Source organism: Vespa velutina, chromosome 16 (genome assembly GCF_912470025.1).
Source record: "Vespa velutina chromosome 16, iVesVel2.1, whole genome shotgun sequence".
Lineage (NCBI taxonomy): Eukaryota > Metazoa > Arthropoda > Insecta > Hymenoptera > Vespidae > Vespa > Vespa velutina.
Window position 1 is genome coordinate 4,710,314 of NC_062203.1, and position 22,500 is coordinate 4,732,813.

General features: G+C 30.9%; 1 protein-coding gene across 2 annotated transcripts in view; it reads right to left on the bottom strand.

Moving 5' to 3' along the window:
• Positions 1–1,087: 1,087 nt before the first annotated feature.
• The window catches only part of LOC124954850 (frequenin-1), a 23,786-nt gene continuing 2,373 nt past the window's right edge, over positions 1,088–22,500 (bottom strand). For both annotated transcript variants that reach the window (XM_047508413.1, XM_047508414.1), the window contains exons 2-8: positions 22,213–22,500; positions 4,997–5,021; positions 4,809–4,857; positions 4,485–4,574; positions 4,173–4,251; positions 3,505–3,593; positions 1,088–1,604 (exon numbers count right to left, since the gene is read on the bottom strand). The exon at positions 22,213–22,500 is cut by the window's right edge. In XM_047508413.1, coding sequence (XP_047364369.1) covers positions 1,437–1,604; positions 3,505–3,593; positions 4,173–4,251; positions 4,485–4,574; positions 4,809–4,857; positions 4,997–5,021; positions 22,213–22,276 — 564 coding nt within the window. In that variant the 5' untranslated portion in view covers positions 22,277–22,500 and the 3' untranslated portion in view covers positions 1,088–1,436. The remainder of the gene's footprint in view (positions 1,605–3,504; positions 3,594–4,172; positions 4,252–4,484; positions 4,575–4,808; positions 4,858–4,996; positions 5,022–22,212) is intronic.

The window sequence follows — 22,500 nt, forward strand, 5'->3', positions numbered from 1 at the left end:
TAACGGTAATAATAATAATAATAATAATAATAATAATAATAATAATAATAATAATAATAATTGATAATCGTTTAGTGTGTAACAGTAGGATGCCACTGACAGATCAAAATGTAATTTTTCAATTTTTTAGGACTCACCAACGATCCTTTGCGTCATTAAAAAAAAAAGAAAAAAAAGAAGAAAAAAAAAAGGAAAAAAAGAAAAAGGACGAAAAGGAAAAAAAGGAAGAAACTTTCTGTTCATCGTGGTAGACACAAATATGTAAAACAGACGAGACCGCTTGGTCGCGATCCTCGTCCTTGAAAAATTCAACTTTCTACGATCCTTCTTTCCCTCTTCCTTTTCCTTCTTTTATTCGACGAATACACGCGAATTTGAAGAAAAGCTTTCGTTTGTAAATTTTTTTCTCTTTTATTGCTATCTTTAGATGCCCTTTTCGTTTCCTTCTCGACTACCTCTATTTACCCCCTCCCTCCCTTCCGCCCTCTTTTTCTTTCTTTCCTATTTTCTACCTTTTCTTTTCTCCTTTTCTTTTCTTTTCTTTTCTTTTCTTCCTCGATAAAAGTACGCATTCGTTCGACGCGCATATTCCACGACACGCTGAGAACGTTATAACCGATAAAGACGAGGATCGATGAGAAGGCACGGTTTCCCTCCCTTCTTTTCCCCCAGCTAATCCTCCCTTACATTCGCGATATTTCCCTCGACTTTCCTTCCTTCCTTCTTTCACACATTTCATTTCACGATCTATTGCATGTTCGCGCGATTAAACGAAGGAAGAAAAGCGGTTTAGCCGATAATATTCCACACAACGATGAAAATATCATCGTTTTTCTGTCCGCGAAGAAAGCTTTAATATTTTTTAAGCCTCGACATATATATTCCATATTATTTCTCTCGAAGGATACGCAACGAACATTTTTGTTGTTCTTTTACTCCCTCATCTTCTTCTTCTTCTTCTTCTTTTTTTCTTTCTCTAATACACGCTGATACTTATTTTAAGCATCATTGTGATTTCCCAAACGTATCAATCAACAAAGCGAACAAAGCCGAGGATCGGGAAAAATACTGGGACGCGAACTGGATGATCGTTGATAAATATCTTTTGGGCACTCCATCTCATTTCTTCTTCGTATTACTTTTTTTTTTTGTTTTTGTCTTCTTCTTTCTCTTTCCGTCCCTTTTTTCTTTTTTTTTTCTTTTTTTTCTTTTTTTTTTTTTTTTTACCTTTCCCTCGATATTCTTCTCTTATTTTTTTCTTCTTTTCATTTCGATTATCTTCCCCCGTGATGCGCGACGACGCTATATTCTCTCGTCTCCGCTCTTCCTTTCCACGGATTTGGATAAATCAAATCGACGACGACGTAATCTCTCGACACGAATAGAAGATCGAAGGATCTCGTCTGTCGTTCCTGGTAATAACTTTTAGCGAACGGTTACTCGCCGCCCAATGATAAAGCTTGGACGATTCGTGGGTCCGCTTTGCTACCCTCTCGAAATTCTTCAAGGGTAAGCTTATTGTCGTGATTCTTGTCCATTTGATCGAATATTTTGTCCACCCTTTTCTGCGGCGTGTTCTCGTCTTCTGCTTGTGGTTGTTGTCCCTAAAAAATAACACGGATTTTTTTCTGTATATATATACATATATTTCTTTTTTTTTTTTTCCTTTCCTTCTCTTACATTTTGCGAAACATTAATTTTTGTTAAATCTTCTTGCGTTACATTTATCTTTTTACTTTTTTCTAAATAATATCTTTATAAATATCTCGTTTTATTTTTCAAAGAAATTTTGAAAGAAAGATTAAATTGTACTCTCTACAGGATGTAATTAATTAAAAGACCGATTCATTACGATAATATATATGTTCATCATTTATGTACGATTTCTGCCGTACGTATAAAATTTAACTACTCCAAAGAGTGAAAATTGAAAACAGAGAGAAAAAGCGATGCGCCGATGTTCAAGGACGAAGAGACGAGCTTTTGATTTTACCTAATTGCAGGTCAATTTTATTTCAAGTAGAGAGAGGGAGAGGGAGAGAAAGTGACTCGTGGATAAAATGAAAATAAATCGAACGAAGAAATTGAATTTATATTACGTCGAATTCAACGTTACGCTACCGACGTAATTATGGGCTTTCACGATTATGCGATATAATTTCAACGATTCTTGCTTCATACTATTCCCTTTAAAATTAAAATGCAGATCATGGCCGAGTTGCACGACGTAACTTCCCGTTAAAGAGGGCCACGTTGCTTGAACAATGACTACGTCAATGGATATACACACGTAGATTTTATAACTTTTTACCTTTGATTGCCATTTTTTCAGTTCGTTTCATCCGTTTTAGATCATTCAAAACGTTTAATAATGTTTGCTATAGATATATTGGGATTTATGAAAATTTGAAAATTTCTTTGAAAAATATTTTTCACGTTATAATTTCGAAATAGAAATATTTTCAAACAAATTACGATGATAAAAGTTCGTTAAAAAATAATAATTCTAGTAAAGCAAGACGGTCGTTCGTCTAATCATCTTGGTCTCATCGAGTCTTCTATGGAGAAGCTTGCGAGGCTCAATTAACTTCCCTCTCTCTCTCTTTCTCTCTCTCTCTCTCTCTCTCTCTTTCTCTCTTTTCTCTTTGGACCCGTCTCGATTCGTCGGAACGCGATCGATCGGGCCACTCGTCGTCGCGATAACATTTCGCTCTAGAATTTCCACAAATAGCTCGATTCTCAATTCCGAGTTCGACCTCTCGACGTTTCGACTTGATTTAAAAAAAAAAGAGAAGATACCTTAAGAAATACTGAAAAGCTATACCGAACCCATAAAAAAATGACAAATTTTAGATTTTTATTTTTTAATAATATTAACACAATTATATAATTACTTTTTACAAATAATGTTGACTAAAAGCTTGTTTTTTTTTTATAAAAGTTTATTCACTATTGTGAAATTTAATATGCGAACAAAGTGTTTTAGATCAAATCTAGTAAGGATAGGTCAAAGATACAAGAATGCATAACGTAATAAATGTATTATCTGTTTTGTATAAGGGAAAAAAAAAAAAAAAAAAAAAAAAATAAACTGCATTTTTGTACTGCGATAAGAATTGAACGGATACGCAGATAAAAAATAGAAAACATTTTTTTCTTCGGTTCTGAACATTTGTAAAATATTAGAAAAACGCTTGTAAAAATTTAGAAAAATTTATTTGATTTGAGAAAGTGAGTATCTAAACTGAATGTACATACATTGTATATGCGTGTATATATATATATATATCCTATTATATATATATATATATTTGTGTGTGTGTGTGTTTGTATACATAGAGTCAGAAAAGTTGGAACGATTACCATTGGCTATACGAGTAACAAGAGGAACAAGAAATAGACGATAAAACGTTTTATCTCGTTCTGCCATGAAGTATATAATGTCTTTTTTCCTCTGTTTTTTTGCAAACAAGCAGTCGTTTCTACTTTGAGCTCGGTACTCACCACCATTTGATATATCGCATCGACGATATCATACATTTCCTCTCTCGTGATAAAACCGTCGTCGTCAACGTCGTACAATCGAAAAGCCCCTGTAAGACGAGTAGAGAAATCGAGATGATATTTTAAAGAAAAATATATATATATATGTATATATATGTAGAAACATGTGCGAAAAAAATAATCATTTTCATCGAAAATCATTCAATCATTTTATCGTCTCTATAAATAAATTATGTATCCAATGCGTGAGAACCGTTTATATATATATATATATATATATATATATATATATATATATATATATATATATATATATATGTATATGTAGAAACACGTGCGAAAGAAATAATCATTTTCATCGAAAATCATTCAATCATTTTATCGTGTCTATAAATAAATTATATATCCAATGCGTGAGAGCCATTTATATATATAATAAATACAATACAAATTGATGACACAATAAAATGAAATAAGATTGAAAAATAATTTAAAAGTAACAGGTCATTATGAAGGATTAAACCTTATACAAGAGTTTATTTTTTTTTTTTCTTTTTTTTTTTTTTGTCAGAAATGAAGAAAATCTTTTCTCTTTTATCTCACAAGGATAAAGTTTATTTCCTCGAGAAAAGGATCCCCCATTTCCTATTTATTCGTTAGTTACTTACAATGCAGCTTCTCGTCCAATTTTCCTCGTGACGTAACAGAGAGAGCTCTTATGAATTCTTCAAATTCTATCGTGCCATCCTAAAAGAAATGTCATACTTATTAAAAGCTTTCATTTTCTTATTGCTTTATCATCGTCGTTTTACATATGTATGTACGTAAATTGACTCGAAACGATATCGAACAAGTTGAAATTATAATTGAAAAGTATTTTTCTATAGACGGGAAATCACGTTTGTAATTGAAACTCTAATGATTTTATATCAAAATCAAGATGCGAGACATCCCTTATATTATACTTTGCTGACACTCACGCTGTTCTCATCGAATACCCTGAAGACTAGCGAGGCAAACTTGGAAGGATCACCTTGGGGAAAGAACTGCTTATAGATCTTAATAAAACCCTGAAATCGAAAGAAGGGAAAATCTGTAGATTCCTGCATAGAAACTATTTCGAACGTAAATGTTCCGTATGTTACACATGCCTACGTAATTTCACGATTTTTTTTATTTTTCACTTATTTATTTGTTTATTTATTTATTAATTAATTTATTTATTCCTTTTTGTTTTTTCGTGAAGATAAAGTAATCGACAAAATTTACATTAATCCTCATGAAATTGCACATTGATCATTTACCTCTTCAGTTAATAGACCGTCTGGACAATCCTTGAGAAATCCTTTGTGCCTGGGAAGAATTAAATAAAATCGATGATGGATAAAAAATACTATAATAGTTTATCATAGTAATATAATATAAATTTGCGTTTCAATTCGCGTTAAAAATTTTTTTATCGATTTATTGAGAATTTATTTGTCAAACTTACCACTGCCGAATCTCCTTCTCGGTGACTGAAACAAAATAAAGAAGAATGAAAAATCATGATTTAGTTTTATGGTAAAAGGGAGACAGAGATAGAAAGAGAAAAATTCCGAGTAAAAGAATTATCGGGAGCGCCAAACACAGAGTGTGTCCTTGCGTATCAACGATCAAGTACTTTGATTTATCGAGCTAACGGATTTTCTCTATAAATCTAATGGGACGCGAGTTGGATTTGAAAATCCAAAAACTCGAGGGAGTATCGCGATTGAAATGAATGAAACAAATCCTTATTGCATCGAAATGGAAGATTCAATCACCGTTAATTAAAAACTCTTTGTAATTCTAATTTTTTATCGTTTATATAAAAAAAAATTTTATATACTAGTATGATAATATATTATATATATTATGCTATAATGCTACAATATTAATAGTATAATTATAATATATTCGATGGAAGATATAAAGACTACAAAAATACGACTTCGTAAATTGAGAATTACGCGCGCGTATGACATTATAAAAGATTAAATGCAATATATCTATATATACGGAAGAGGGAAGAGGGAAAAAGTGAGAAAAAATTTATAGGAGGAAATGATAGGAAACATCTTGGAAAGAATTTCTCTCAATAGAATTCAGAGTTAAAAGGTGGACGATAAAGATAGATAGATAGAGAGAGAGAGAGAGAGAGAGAGAGAGAGAGAGAGAGAGAGAGAGAGAGAGAGAGAGAGAGAGAGTGAAAAGAGTTAATCATTCGAATGCGGCGTTTGCTTTCCCAAAGAGCGAAGTGGTCGAAACGAGCCCTTGGCAGCACTCCTTCCAATCGAATGGAATAGTTCTGTTGCGTTGGAAAAGTCACCGCAATGCAGTCCATCGGTTCATCGATAAATTCAATTCGTTTCGAGATGACCAGTCTCTTCTCTTCGTGGATATTGTCGAGAAAGACAATCGATAACTGTGGTTAAGGTATATGTAGAAAGAAGAAGGTAGAAAGAGAGAGAGAGAGAGAGAGAGAGAGAAATTCAGCGTCTATATAGGATTCTTTTAACAATAGACGGTATTTAAACGAATTAATTAAATTTTTGTTTTCTCATTTAAAAATAAATTTTAAAAACTTATCCTTTGATCATACTCTCATCGAGAGATCATTATTAAATTAGGTATCCTAAGAAATGTTATCTCAAAGTTTCGTTCGTCTAAAAGTTTCGTAGAAACTTTTCTCGTCCAAGGATAATCCGCCAAACAATCGTATTTACTCTGTCTGAAATGTTGATTCGGAAATATTGACTTTTTACGAGAGTGGGAGAGTACCGGGAGGGGGAAAAAAAATTTGACCGAGGACCAACGCTCGTAAAATCAATAAATCGTGGGTGGCCCAATTCCTTGAGCGTATACGTTGTCCACCTCAATGTCACTTTTAATCACGATGGCCGATAAATTTCTCAAAGAATTTGCGTGCAAGATCATGTAGCGAAAGTGACAAGGTCGATAAAAAGAATTCGAAAGAGTGTTTGTCTCTTCTATGCCTGCTTTTGTCAATTACCTATAACTCTTTCTCTCTCTTATACCGTTACACCGAGGAACACCAATAGATAATCAAACATTATTCGTTAATTGGCATAACAATTGTAAATTTATATGATAATATTAAATAATGTTCTTAGTGAATTTACATTCTTCTTCTGTTTTCCGTTCGATTATAGTGAGCTTTGCAAATGTTGAAAATGTTACGTGACCGGAAATATACGCTATAAGTTAACTACTTTTACCTCCCACAGGATATCGCATCGTTACCTACTATGTTCGACATACACGCGAGTAGGTATATCTGCATGTGTATGTGTATGTGTGTGTGTGTGTGTGTGTGTGTGTGTGTGTAGCATAGAAATCATGCAACAACTCTTGGAGCTCAAGAATCTTTGCATAGCAATGCGAATGGGGAAAGTAAAGAAGGTTTTGTTCAGAAGCTAGCTGTACTCGTTTTGATCATAAATTAACTTCCTTTAGGTTATTTACAAATTCAGTTCAAGAAATAATATTATTCAAAAAATCTGCTAACCCCTGTTCTTTTTTCCTTTGGAAGATTTTCCTTTTTTCTTCATATTTCATTCGAATAGCTTTCGTTTCACACCGGTCGTTTCACCATAAAACTTAACGAAATCTCACGATCGGTAAAAGATTTATGTTTTTAAAACATATCGAGAAAAAGTTTGAAAATTGTGTGTGTCCTAGAAAATGAAAAATTATATCGTTAAGTCGATCCGTTCCTGAACTAACTTTCCGCAATGCGGTCCATCCCGATAGTCTCTGTGTAACACGATGTAACGCGATTTCGAAAAATGATATAACAGTGTACCTTCTCATTTTTATAATATATACCATCAGCTCCTTTGAGATTACGATGACGATGAAACTGTTTCTTTTCATTAATCTTTTTCACAAGAAACTAAACAATAAGATATTAAAGATATAATAATGGATATTGCCAATATCTTCAATATTATCAAGATTTATCCAATGTACAATAGATAGATAATATCTAACATTTTCTCAAGTGGAAAAAGTCAGGAAGCATTTCTCCAAAATTATTAACAAACCTATTTCCTGTTTCTACGATCGTTTTAATCGTATCGCGTCATTATAAGTCTAGGTGTTAAAGCTTTATAGATATAATTAACGAAACGTATTTCGCAACGATCGTGTTTATTGCCTCTAGAAGATTAGTTTTGATTATTTATGAGAATTGCTTCTGGCGAAATTATTCGCTGACAATAATTAATGACAATTGTCATTTTTATATATATTTTATGTCATCTTTTGTTCTATATTGAAAATGTTCTATATTTTACAGAGAAAAATATATATTATTGCGTATCTATCGAAAATTGAATTGTTGAAAAATGAAGTTATTTTTACAAAGATTGGAGCTAAAAATACAATAAATAATACGAAATTGTATTATAAATTTGTTATATATAATACCTATCATTTGTATAAAACAAATCCCACATATCGTCTTATAAGAAAAAGTATAATGATTTATACATATATTTATGTATTTATACAATACTATACATTCTCGATATAGACAATAATATTTATTCTTCAAAGATAGATTATAAAGATAATATAAGATAGCTTGAAAATAGTAGATATTATATAGATAATATCTTATCGTGAGAGAAAACATGTTGGAACCTTTCTAATAATAAAAAGCTCTCTTTATTACAGAAGACATACATATGTATGTAGATATCTATTTACATAAATATAAGTGAAAGAAAGGAATCTATAAAGGAGACAGACAAATGAAAAAATGTAACAGAATACATATATGGGAATATTTAGAGTGATAGAGTGAGGGGGGCGGGGATTGAGGAAAGGAGCACAGAGCGAAAACCGATCGTCGTTCCCAAGGAGTTGCTATGGGGTATAAAATACTCCTATAACCATGCAAATGAGCTTTGATATATATATATATATATATATATATATATATGTATATACTTATATGTATATACCTATACCTAGTACCTAACATTTGTCTCCGAGTACCGTGTTGTATAGCAGTTTTGCTAGGGTAAACAAAATTTCATTTTAAAGTAGGAAGACTCTAAAGAACGATCGAAGTGATAAGAATTTTTCTTTCGAAATTTTTCTTATGTAACATTTCACTATATATGTATATAACGTTTCTTTTTTATTTCCAAAATCCAATATTAACAAAAAATCCAAGAAAAGGAAAATAAAAAGAAAGAAAAAGGAACCAACTAAAGTCAGTTAAAAGTTTCCCAAGTCCAAGATACTTTTCGCTTTTAGGTAATAAAACTAATTATCATCGCAAGCTCAAAGTGTGTGTATGCGTGTGAGAATATGAGTATGTGTGTATGTGAGAGAGAGAGAGAGAGAGAGAGAGAGAGAAGGTTTCGTAGCTCCCTTTAACGAACAATTTCCGTGACAGGAAAGTTTCGTGCTGACCGCAAAACTCTGCTCTCTCACGAACACACTTAGATACGTAAGTCTCGACTCTGGAAATGTGTCTTTCTCTTTTTCTATTTCTATCTCCATCTCTATTTCTATCTCTCTCTCACTCGTACCGGAACATTCTCAAGAGGGCAACCGTAATTGGTTCGACGCCAAGGAGACTTAATTGCCGTTAGGATCGTTTCTATGAGAAAAACGAGACCGAATTCAGCTTTGGCGACAATTATAGAGAATTTTATTTCAATTTGTTTATCTTCTGAGTATCGAGATGATAAATATACGGGTATATTATTTATTATTGGAAAATAGTTGTAAAAATTGCATAATTTTAAGTAATTTCGTTATGTACTATTGTTTATTTTGATCTTTCTTATATACTGAGCAATAAAGAAAGAATTCATTAGTATAAATTCCTACTGTTAGTATCAAACTATTTTCAATATCAAGACAATTATATATATGTATATTGTTGATGAAGAATAGTTGGCTTGCAGTTAAGCTTGTAGTTTTACAATCTAAAAAAAAGAAAATTGGTCTAAAAAGTTTTGAAAAATAGTAATTAATTTTTTAAATTACCGAGAAAGTTATGGTCTATTCTGTATATTACATATGTGTGCGTATGTAAGTTATCCTCTTTCTTTGATATAAGATTCAAATAATTTTTCTCAAAGGTTCATCATTATCCTCTTCATCTTTTTTTTACTGAAGTTTTCGAGATATCGCGATGACTATCTTCTTCGCTTTTCCCGTCGCAATAAATTAGAGAAACTCGGCATATCCTGGACCTAGAGAGGCTCGATTTCGAGCATGAGACGTCAATTCGGAACTTTTCTAATCCATGATTCTAAAGATACCTCTTCTAGCAAAAAAAAAAAAAAAAAAAAAAAAAGTAGAGAAAAGGAAAGAAAAAGAAGGAAGCCTAAGAGTCATCAAGTTTTTTTCCCGGAAAACGAGTTGCCAGGTCAAGAGGATTATTTAATGAGTTGCCTCTCAGAAATTGTGATTTTCCTCTCGTCGATTTTTTATACCGTACCAATAATAAATTTCGTGCTCCTATTTTGTTTATTTTATTTTATTTTCCCTTCTTCTCTCTTCCCTTCTCCAACTCACCTCTCTTTCTCTCGTTCACAAAATAAAATCTCTTTGTTTCTTGTCAAATGTTCGAAGAAGATAAACGAGCCGATTGATCAGTCTGTATTGTGCCACATTGATAGCGAATTTTTATCGACGTAACAAAAGAACCAACTTCAATCTATCTCTCCTGTTGTTCTTCTCCCTTCCTCTCTTTTTTTTACTTTCTTTTTTTTTTTTTTTTTTTTTTTTTTTAGTTAAATTTAAACGATAAAAGAGGAAGAATTTCGATGTCATATTTGAAATAATGCAATATTTTATATTATTGTAAACTGATGGGTAGAATTTTAAAACAATGTGTGCGAGTAAAAGTTTGAAGCTTTTATCACGTTGAAATTAAAATTTTGTCATACATATGGATCAATGCTTTATGCATTTTAAAGATTATATAATGATTACTTTATAGCGAATAAAAAGAAAAAAGATAACACAAAAATATATATTCAAACGAGTATTATTAAAAAAAACTATAATGAAAATATATGTTTATTTATATCACGTTCGTATAATTTTCTTTCCATTTATTAATTAAACAAATTAACAAAACTGAAGAATTAACGTAAACCGTGAAACTGTAATTATAAAAATGATTATAAAAATATCCATTTAAGCTATAGACACATATTTGTATAGATTTTTATTTTTTTCAATTTATAGAATATTAAAAAAAAAAAACATATTAATAAATATAAAACGACAGAATATAGGGAAGGGTAAGAGATATAGAGAATGAGGAAGAATAAGAGAGAGAGAGAGAGAGAGAGAAAATTACGAGAACGGCCTCGACCGAGTCCTTGCACACGTACAACAGAGGGTAAGCTTAAAACGCATCAGGATGCAGCAGGATAGATCAGGCGTACATAAATGAAGCGTGGATAGAATACAAATACATATTGCATAAGCATAGGAACTTGTATATAAATTATATATATATATAATAAAATTTATATACACACTTTGTATGTATAAATAAAGAATATGTAAGATTGTTTACTGTTTTAACCTGACATAAAGCGTTGTAGCGATTTTAAAGATTTTCTATATGTCAGGACTTTCGCGATTCTTTATGACCCCGAAAAAAAAAAGAAAAAAAAAAAAAAGATAAAGAAAATCGATATCCTTTTTATCCTGTTAACCCTTAATAAAACTTTTCTTGCAACTCATTTTATCTTTCCTGTGGCTCGTCATAAGAGTTGATGATCCTTTTTAAAGTAGTTTGGGCAAACGAGCGTCTCGTTTTGGCAGCGAAGAAATGAGAAAGATGTGCCAATAAATCGACAAATTTGTCGACGATCAACATGTTCGAAGTGCTTCTAAGTTTAAGGTTGAACACGTGCAAGCAATTTGTTTGCACAGCGAGCCCGATTTATATCGATATTTCGAGAGAGAGAGAGAGAGAGAGAGAGAGAGAGAGAGAGAGAGAGAGAGAGAGAGAACGATAATAAGACAACTTTGATAATCTTCTCGAATACTTGTATCTTCTTCGATAAATCATAAAAATATTATGTACATATTGTATTAAATTATGTACGAATTTTATTACGACGTCTTAAAGAAATAAAAAAAGTTAATTACCGTTCTATTAGAAACATTTCTAGTTATCATTTTATTCTCATTAAAAAGAGTTTCAAACGTTCTTTCCTAAAAAACTTTTTTACTAATATTTTAAATTTCTTTTACTTAATATTATAAATTAATTTATACTCATAATATTCCCTGTTAATCGATTAAGATCTACTTTCTTTCCTAAATAACAGATAATCGTAATTTTTATCATACAGATATATAGATAAATAGATATAGATATGAACATAATATATTTAAAGATATTTTTATATTTATTATTTAAAGATCTTATATTGGTCCATTTCTGAAAATATATAGCTTACTTTCTACACCTCTTATGTGCTCGCTATATAAATATGTATATATCTATATACATAGTCGTCATTTTTCTGATAGAAATATCTTTATAAAACTATTCAATTTCGTAGAATATGACAGGAAAACGTATCGTAGCTACGGCACATAAGAAATATGACATATATCCTAAGAAATGTATCCTTTAAAGAAAAACCAAGAGTGGTTCTTACCGAAGACATTGTATTGCGAGCATATAAATGAAGAAATAAAGAGAGAGAGAGAGAGAGAGAGAGAGAGAGGGAGCGAGAGGAAGAGAGAATAAAAAGAAAATAAAAAGCATTTCTTCTTATTATTTAAAATTATTGAAGTGTGCAAGTATAGAGAGGAATTCAAGACGTTTAAAGTTTTAATTAATGAACTTTTCCTCGATATTGATTAATAATTAAATATATAAATTCAATATTTAAATTTATAAATAAATCCTATATATATATATATATATATAAAATCCTTCCTCGATATTGATGAATAATTAATATTCAATATTTTCGTTGAATATTTTGTTAATTATCTTTTGCAGTGTGCAAATTAGTGGTTAATGATATTTGATAAATGATAAACGATAAAAAAAACTTGTACAAGTATAATTATGAACGGAAGCAAAGTAACATGAGTTGCTTTAATCAAAAAAATATTTCGCTTCTGTTTATATTACTTATCGATTAACAATATCTCTAACGTGAGAGATCGCCTGGAGGTTTTAATCTATAGATAATGATTTATTTTAGATAAAAGTGCAATCACTCGATAGCATATAATTACCGGCAAATCCAATAATTTTTTTTATATCAGATAATATTTACACGCTTGGAATATCTTACGGTGTGCTCTGTTCATGTCATAGATTTTATCACAAACAAACGTATATATCTTCGAATTATAACAAATAATAGATATAATATATAATCGATTTATCTTGTCTCAACTAAAACTGGATAAGAAAGTTGTTGGAAAGACGCTGTCAGTTTTCCTCTTAATTTTCCAAAGACTATGATATATGAGTTGGTTTAAGTTCTGCTCGAGGCTAGTGAGTTATCAATAAAAATTTAATTTTTTGATAAATCTTGATTTTTCTTCTTCATCTATTGTTAATGTGATCTCTATTTATTGTTAAAGCGTGATGAAATATTCTAATGAATTTCAACCGAAAAAAATCCTAAAAGAACCATGTATATTTCACAATACGCGTACATATTGAAAATTTGCAATGTGATTTATTCGAAATAAATAAAAATATGATACATAAGTACTTCAAAAAATAATGTAGAAAAATGATGAATAATTAAATATTAAAAATAAATATAACTTGTAGAAAAGAAAATTTGTCATGATTTTCAAGATTGAAATTTAACTGCCAGTTAAATAGAAATTTAAAGAATTGCGTTGACAATTTATCTTCTCGTTCGTCGAGTAAAATAACTTGCTCGTTAAAAAGCTCTTCTTTTTTTAACATCCTCGGAAAGATGTCTGGTAGTTCGTGACAAGAGTATTCTTTCTAGCAAGATAACAGACTTCTTTAAGAGCCTCAAAGAACATAAATGTTTTTTTATAAAGCATAACATTTTTTAATGATAATAACGACAAAAAGATCGATGGAGTAATTTATCAATAATTCTGCTTCTATTCAAAAATTTAATAAATCTACGGAGTAGTTAGTCAGATCATTCACGATTAAAACGAAAAGGTAAATCGATAATCGTCGAAAAAAATGCATTGACTCACAATTTCATCTTATTCGTAGTATTTTTCATTAATCCTTTTCTTACTGAAGGTCATTGTAATCCATCCGACAAAATTCTACTTGAACGAAGAACTCTTGTAGGTAGACATAGTATAGATACATGCATAGGTGTATATATTTATTTTTTTTCAGTTTATAATAATTCTATATTAATCTTATATATGTAATTCGAATAATTAATCAATAATTTGCATAATATCAACAAATAACATCGACAAATTATCCGATGTAACGTTTTGTGATAAAGTGTTAAATCGCGATTCGTCGTTTTCATGTTATATCCCTATTCATATTTTCAAAATAATCTTCCTCTCGTTGTCGACGTGCCAATCTTTTATTTTCTTGTTTACTGAATCTTGCTAGACTGATAAATGAACCAATGGAATATTTACGAAGCAACGTAGATTCTCTCTCTCTCTCTCTCTCTCTCTCTCTCTCTCTCTCTCTCTTTCTCTCTCTCTCTCTCTTTCTTGTTTTACGACGTATTAAAAACAGAGTTAGACAAATATTATTATTAGGAGACGATGAAAATGGGTTAATGAACTTTCGTCATTTTTCTTTTAACATTTTACAATAGAAATTATATTAATTCAAATAATCAAATTTTCGATGCTTCCCCCGTTACAAAAATAGTTCATTAGATATAAGTCGAGATTATAAAAAAAAAAAAAAAAAAAAAAAAAGCTGTGACGTAATTCGTAGATTCGATTTGGATATTCGCAGGAAAAATACTATCATCAATTTAGATAGAATTCGTGTATGTTCACAAATGATTTGTCAAGGAAGACACACTATAGAATATCAAGACTGTACACTTTGATTTATTCATTAAGACTTTACACTGTAGGAAACTCGAATGCTTGTAAGAGTTGCTTATATACACGAAATGCTTAGAGCCACGAAAGGTTCGTCTCATATATGTATGTATGTATGTATGTATGTATGTATGTGTATATACGATCGTAACCACGAGCCAGTGCTTTATAGTGTCTCATAAATTTCCTTTGGTCGAACAAAGGACATTTCTAGTGTGCGAAAGTATCTAACACTCTCTCTCTCTCTTTCTTTCTCTCTCTGTCTCTCTCTCTCTCTCTCTCTCTCTCTCTCTCTCACTCTCACTCTTATATTGTACGGATCCATCGTCATCTCGTATTCTAACTCTAATTCTATTACGAAGAGAGAAATGACAGAATTACAGGCACACGGCATTAACTCTATGAGCGTGATAGTAATTCGTTAGTAGCTCATAGAATTTAATATCAGAACCGTTTCCACTTGGAAATGACAGGGTGATTTTATTACCGGACCATCATCTTGAAGATACGATTGAAGTCTTCTCGAGATCTATTCCTGATCGATAATTATGAGATTTAACAGGGTGGTTTTAGGGTCATCACGATGATCGACATAACCACAACGTAATCGTATTTTATTGCGAAAGAGAGAAGACCAAATATTGAAGTACTTTCTAGACTATGTAAAAATCGATAAAGCAAATTAAAAAAAGATTAATATTATAACTATATTCCTGTTGTTATGAAATAAGTGATGATAAAATTTGACTATTAATTATTATCGTTCATTTGATATTCCAACGTAATATAAGTATAGAAAAATAAAATTATCAACTTGGCGCAATTTTATTTGATTTGATTTGATTTTTTTTTTTTTTTTTTTTTTTTTTTCAATCGAATAATCCAATAATCCGGATAAAATAAATGACATTGACAGGGTCTATCTATCGAGCAAAGCTATAAGTCGATAAATCCGATCGGAAATGAGAAACGCCGAAAGTCCGATTACTTCAGTCAATTAGTAGCAATTAAGCTGCTCTTCAAGCGATTAATTGCGTCGACTTTGCTTCAGGGCTAAATGTAACTTTCTGCGTATGTATATATACCTATCTATATACACGTCCATATGTGTGTGTTGTATATATAAGTATATAAGACATCAGGGAGATACAAAATATTCAAACACACATTAGCTTACTTCCGGATCACATCGGAATTGCTTCGGATATTTCATTTTAACTTTGAAATAATTGCAAACGAGATCTTCTAGATCATTCTGTAATCTCCGTTTTTCCTTCTTATCAATATCTTCAGCTTCGATTAGAAAATAGTCACGAGAGAGAGAGAGAGAGAGAGAGAGAGAGAGTGTGTCATTTTATTTTTCACAGTTTCGTAATTTATTTTTTGTGTAATTTTTTTTTCCTTATAACAAAGGGAGAATTTCAGGATATGATTTAACAAAGAAATGAAATTTCTAATAATATATCTTCTTCTTTATTTGTTATCTTTGTTCTTTCATCTTTTATTCTCTCGAGAAAAGCGTTTCTTTCAAAAATTATGTTAAATTTTGAATAAGTCAAGAAAAAACGAAGAGCTCAGCAGCAATGGAAAATAGCTCGAAGTGTGTCTCCAATGAATTGCAATGTACATATTTTTCTTCTCCTTTTCTCTCTCATTCTCTCTTTCTCCTCTACTTTTTTTCTAAAGAAAAACATTCAGAAAGTTAATCGACTTATAGAGACCATATTTCTTCATGTGAAAATTCTCTGCATAGATGAAAAATCAATATTCGTTAGATAAAAGTATTACTTGATCGCAATAATTAACCTCCTCAATAAGTTTCTTATTTCATTATATTACTTCTTAATTCCACTGAACTTTGACATTACTTCGTTTACTTAGTGCACGGTGAATAGCGATCGAGACTAACTGCAAAAGTTTAATATAGTGAAAAAAATACTTTATCACCTCATTCTAATCTAATTATACGGTTAAAAATTAATATTCTAATAATATATTTTTCTTTCTATCAAAATTTAGATACTTTCTAGGTAATAAAATCAAATCTATAATCGGTTAAATACTCTATTATCTAATTCTAATCATATTACTCGGTTAAATAAATTTTCACAATAATATTTTTCTATGCAATATCAAAATTTAAATATCTACATTTCAAAGAAAATCAAATGAAATCTCCAATCTGTCTAAACCGTTATTTATCGATCAGAAATCTCTGCAGGTCCTAAATCAAAACCCTTTTCTGAAACGTCAAATTCAGATCGAACTGTTCGGAATTATTTGCATAGTATACATACATACATACGTATATATATATATATATATATATATATATATATATATAAAATATATATCAATAGCTATGTCTATTTCAGTAGGAAATGTGATATTGATACGATAAGGCAATAGACCGTTTGGATAATACGATAAAGCATTTTGATAATTGATATAATTGAGAGATCGTATTGTATTCATATTTTACAAGAAAACAGATTCATGATAAAAGATAAACATTTTAATAATAAAACATTCAAAAAAGTGATATAAGACATGATATCGTTGAAAATAAATTCTCTTAAGAGATTTTAATTGCTAAATAAACAAATATATAAGAATTTAAAAAGTGTTAACACATATAATATCTCGTGTCATAAACAATAATAATGAAGGAGAAAAAATAGAAAAAAATGATTAGTAAAAATTTTAAATGCATTCCAAGCTCGTTTCGAAAAAACGAGAAACATGGTAGAGAGGATTACATCGTTTTACAGACGAGCGAGTGCTCTCAGAAGTTGGAAAATGAAGGGTCGTCGAGGCAACCGGACCGGTAATTGTTCAGCCACACTTGTGCACACGTGTAATATCTAGACAAGCTGATGCTACTGCATCATTATCGATCGACCTTCGAATCCTTTCGCACAGGTAATGTTTGATGGACAAACATTAACTATATTTTTCAAACGTAATAGACAAAAATCGAAGAAACGTCTTAAAATATAGAAAACTTTATGGAAAAAGTGTAATAAGTAGATGTGCACGTTGTAGTATATAATCGATTCAATTAAAGTTAGATTTATAAGAAGAGAGAGATGAATTGAATTATTGTGTTACGTATAATAATTGTTTACGGATAATGTGCTCATCTGATTTATTTTATTTATGCTCTGTTAAATCTGTAATAATTTCTATTGTACTCTTCAATTTTATCAGCTTCTATTATGTTTGTATTAATAAGATTAACATTGTCCAGAACAATATGAAGAATTATTTATTTGAAAAAATATTATTCATCGATTTCTTTTATATATTGTATTTGTTAAAATAGAGGATCATTTATAAGTGTTAAATAATTTATATAAATTTTATTTTGCGATAGTAAAAATACTTTTTATTCATTTCTCTTCGTAGATACCAATGTTTTCTTTCCGCGCGCGCGTGTATATATATATATATATATATATATATATATATATATATATATATAGATAGATAGATAGATAGATAGATAGATAGATAGATAGATAGATAGATAGATAGATAGATATTATATACGAGTATGTGTTTATCGAATTACACGCGAGTCAATTTTAACTTAAAGAATATTTTATGATGTATATCGACGATTTTACGATAATGCTCGATTTTATGGGATAATATATAATATAATACATCGATGACGACAATACCTTCGTACTATTCAAGGATATCGATCAAACGACCTCTTCGACATAGTTCGTTGTCGTCGATATTAGCAAAGGAAGATTCGTTTTCTGCTTCCTCAACCAACCCAAGCACGACTTCTTATTTTCTTTCTTTCTCTCCCCCTTCCTCTCTCTCTCTCTCTCTCTCTCTCTCTCTCTCTGTTTCTTTCTCTTTTTCTAGCCCGATCCGAAAGTTCACTCTGAACAATGGAATTCGATTGAACTTGTTCTTTATATCGAGAAAAATTGTCTCGAGACATTAAATTGATATGAAAAAAAAGAAATAGAAAAAAGGAAAAAAAAAAAAAAGAAAATAGAAAAAAGAAAACAAAAAAATGGAGAAAGATTAAAAATATTTCCCAAGTTTTTACTTGAAAAGTGACATTATTATTATAATACCTTTTTAAATTATAATCAAGTAATAACTACACCATTTACTTAACACGTAAAAGCGAGCGAAGATACGTAACATTAAACGCTCGTTAGTACGAAGAAATTCATATTTCCTTTGATATACGTGTTCTTTTAGAAACCTCGCTTCCTAAATAAATTATGACAAGGGATGAAGAAAGAGAAATAAAGAAGGAAAAAAAAGAGAGAAAGAGAAATAAAGAGAACTAGAAAGAGAAATAGGAAAAGGGAAAGAGAATTATTATGAGAAAATGACAGAGAAGAGCAACAGAAAGAGAAAGAGAGAGAAAACAAGGGTAATAGGAAAAGAAAGGAATAGAGGGAAGAGCAATAGGAATAGGAATAGAAAGAAACAGAAAAAGAGTGCAATAGAAACGGAAAGAGGAAGAGAAAAAAAAAAAAAAATATATATATATATATATATATATATATATATATATATATAAATGTATGTACTCTTTGGTCACATTCTATCTTTGGAGAGCGCGAAAATTTGATCATAGAATACGGTACGAAAGTATGAGAATAAATTGGAACAGTCTTTCGAAGGTGGAGAATCAGTAAAATGAGGGTGGTTAGGGGTGGGAAGGAGGAAGATGTAGTAATTGTCGAGGGGTAGTTCGCGCACACCGAAGCAAGTTTTCTCGTCGTATGCATTCGTAGGTGCGTGACCAAAGAGTGGAAAAGCACAGACATCGATCGTCGTTCGTCCTCGCCTCGCCCTCTCGCCGCCGCCGCCGCCGCCACCGCCACCCCCGCCATCGTTTCGTATACGACATATATATCGTACGATCCCGCCTGTAGGTAGAAACGATAGCTAAACTAAAACGAACGTTGCTCGGTTATATACTCTCGCATATATATCTACATACATATATTATATGTATATCTATATATAGAGAGATGGAAGTACAAAGAACGAGAAAGAGAAAGAGAGAGAGAGAAAAAAGAGCGTCAACTTTCACCCCTCCATCCGAACATTTCTTTTCTTTTTTTTTTTTTTTTTGTTGACTCTCCAAGTCATCCTTTGTCTCTCTCTTTCTCTCTTTTTCTCTCTTTCTTTTTTTATGATAGGAAAAAAAGCAAACTTTTTTTTCTAGAACTGATAACACGGCTAGCAACGTATCCTATTGTCTCGTTATATTGTATGACACATGTGTCCTCTTTTACTGCGTGCATATGGAAAAAGAATGGATGGACAGTAGGATCAACAGACGTTGAATAAAACAAGTCTTCTAGTTTCTCGCTATGACACTTCCTCTTTTTAATCCGAACTGAAAAAATATTGTTTGGTACATCTAACGCTCTGATTTACATACGTACGTTTTCATAATATGATCGAGAAAAGAATATCTCTTTTTTTTCTTTTTTTTCTTTTTTTTATTATTAAAAAGAAATAGCAAAATTAATTTTTATAAAATATGATAGAACGATCGAATTAATTGTAATAATGAAATGATATGATGTAAAGTGATATAAATGTAAAGATTTTTAATCAAGATTTTATAGAAGAATATGATAGAAAAGTTATTTAAATACCGATAGTGAAGAGAAAGACACGCTTTATACAACTGCACTCAGTTGTTAAACGAACGTTTGATTCAGTTCATGCTATCGTTAATTTCCTTCCTTTTGAAACGTTCGCCTTACAATAGCTACGTTCTCGTTTATCTTCGAAGCGTATTGTCAGAAATCGAGAAATTTCGAGGAACTCGATCTGATAGGGCTATCATTTGTAAATACAGGATGTACCGAGAAGTTCATCATTTTAGAACGTTTCCCTTGAAATTGTCAATTGTTCAATCATATGTTTAAAAAACAAAAAGAAAATGAAAAAAAGACAAAAAAGGAAAGAAAAATATTGAATTGAAGAATTCGACGATTCGAAGTTTGAAACATTGTCCTAGATAAAAAAAAAATATCTCTTGCTTAATAAAAATAGCAATTTAAATATTAATACATTCGTACGAAGAGAATGAAATACAACGTGTATAGCTTTAAAATCGATGAGTTTAATAAACGAGCTGCTTCCCTATTTTATTTCTTAAAAAAGGGTCCCTATAATAATACCTACTGGCGCACGAGACCAGTATCCCAGTACGGAAATGAATAGACGATATGGTTCTCGCATGCGAAAAAAAATATAGGGAGATTGTTCCAGGATAAAATAATCATTCGAATCGATCCAAATGAAAATAGGGAGGACGTTAAATAACTATAATATAAAAGAGAATAGGACAAAAGATAAAAAAGAAAAGGAAAAAAGAGAGAAAGAGGATACAAATACGAGCTACCTTTCGAGTTTGGTCGTTAAGATTTACATTTAACTTGGTAAAAGTTCTTTCTTGATATAAAAATAGAAAGAAGATATTACTTCGGATTTATAATATTCATCGTTATTCTTCAATTCGTTTGAAATGGCAGGCTCATTAAAATCCTTCGTTAGGACGCGTTAGATATAAATCGCCATTGGAGAAGAGGGTGTTTAACCGACGAGCTAAATGAGACTGGATTACACGGATCGTTAAAGGGGATAACTAAACGCATTGTGTCGGCTAATGACTCCGCGCTTCTTGGCTACGTTCATCGAGTGTAAACACTCTGAGACAGTGTGTCCTTGCGAACAATAAGCATCGTCTGTCCGTTGCATTACCATTCCTAATTTACTACTGTGGCCTAAAACCTACTAAGCTTTTCCTTTTAATATACATACAGTACTAAACTCTGTTATAATCTAGATAAATCATATCAAGACATAAAAGTATTTCGTCGATGTGTGCGCGCATTTGTATGTGTGTGTGTGTGATCAAAAGATTAAAATTAATTCTTTGTAAACCGTAATATTAATATTATTTCAGTTTTGCATATACATTTTTTACTTTTTACCAAAAGTGTACCAAAGTTAATATTTATATAGCATAATAGTATTTATATGCATATAAAGTGTTTATATGCATATAAAGTAAATAGTATAGTATAGTATAGTATTCATGTTACATAATATTTATTTTTTTTATATAGGAATAATAATTGAGTTAGAGAAAATAATCAGGATATAATCAATTTGGAGAAACCTTTTTATATAGAAATGTTCTCATAGTCAGCGATCATTCAAATCGAATTATATTTCATAATGACTTCTTCGTTAATGAAAGAAACGCGTTCCTAAAGGTTCGATTATAGCTGACGACTCTCGTACAGCATTATTTCTCTATTGAGTAGAAACGTGGTAAACGACGGATGCAAGAGACGCGAGAAAGAGAACAATACGAAAGTGGAACGGTTTCTAAAGTCGGTCGGTACCGACGATCATGAAACGAATACCAGAGAGAAGAAAAAAAGACGATCAGTGATTATAAATACAGAGCATGATTTATAAAACTCGAGAATATTGGAGAATAATACAAATTTTGATAGAAATTTGTTTATAAATTTTATTCAACTTTCTTTTTCAATTTCAATTTCCAACAATTTTTTTCTCCTCTCTTTTTTAATTATTAATTTTACTTACAATAAGTATTGGTGGTAAGTCGATCGATGGTATCCTGCTTGAGCTTGCTATTTTTCTTGCCCATTTTCGTCGACTCCCTTCGTCGTCTTCTTCTTTTTATTTCTTTTCTTTTTATCTCCTTCGACGAAAAACTTTTCTCCCTCGACGAATATCCGAACAACGTAAATATGTTTTCTCGTTCTCGGAGAAATAACTCTCACCGTTCACCGTGCATCGCTGCTCGACTATATTAGACGAATTCGAGGAGACGAGAGAAGACGTACTTGAAAAAAATCGACTCGAGAGATT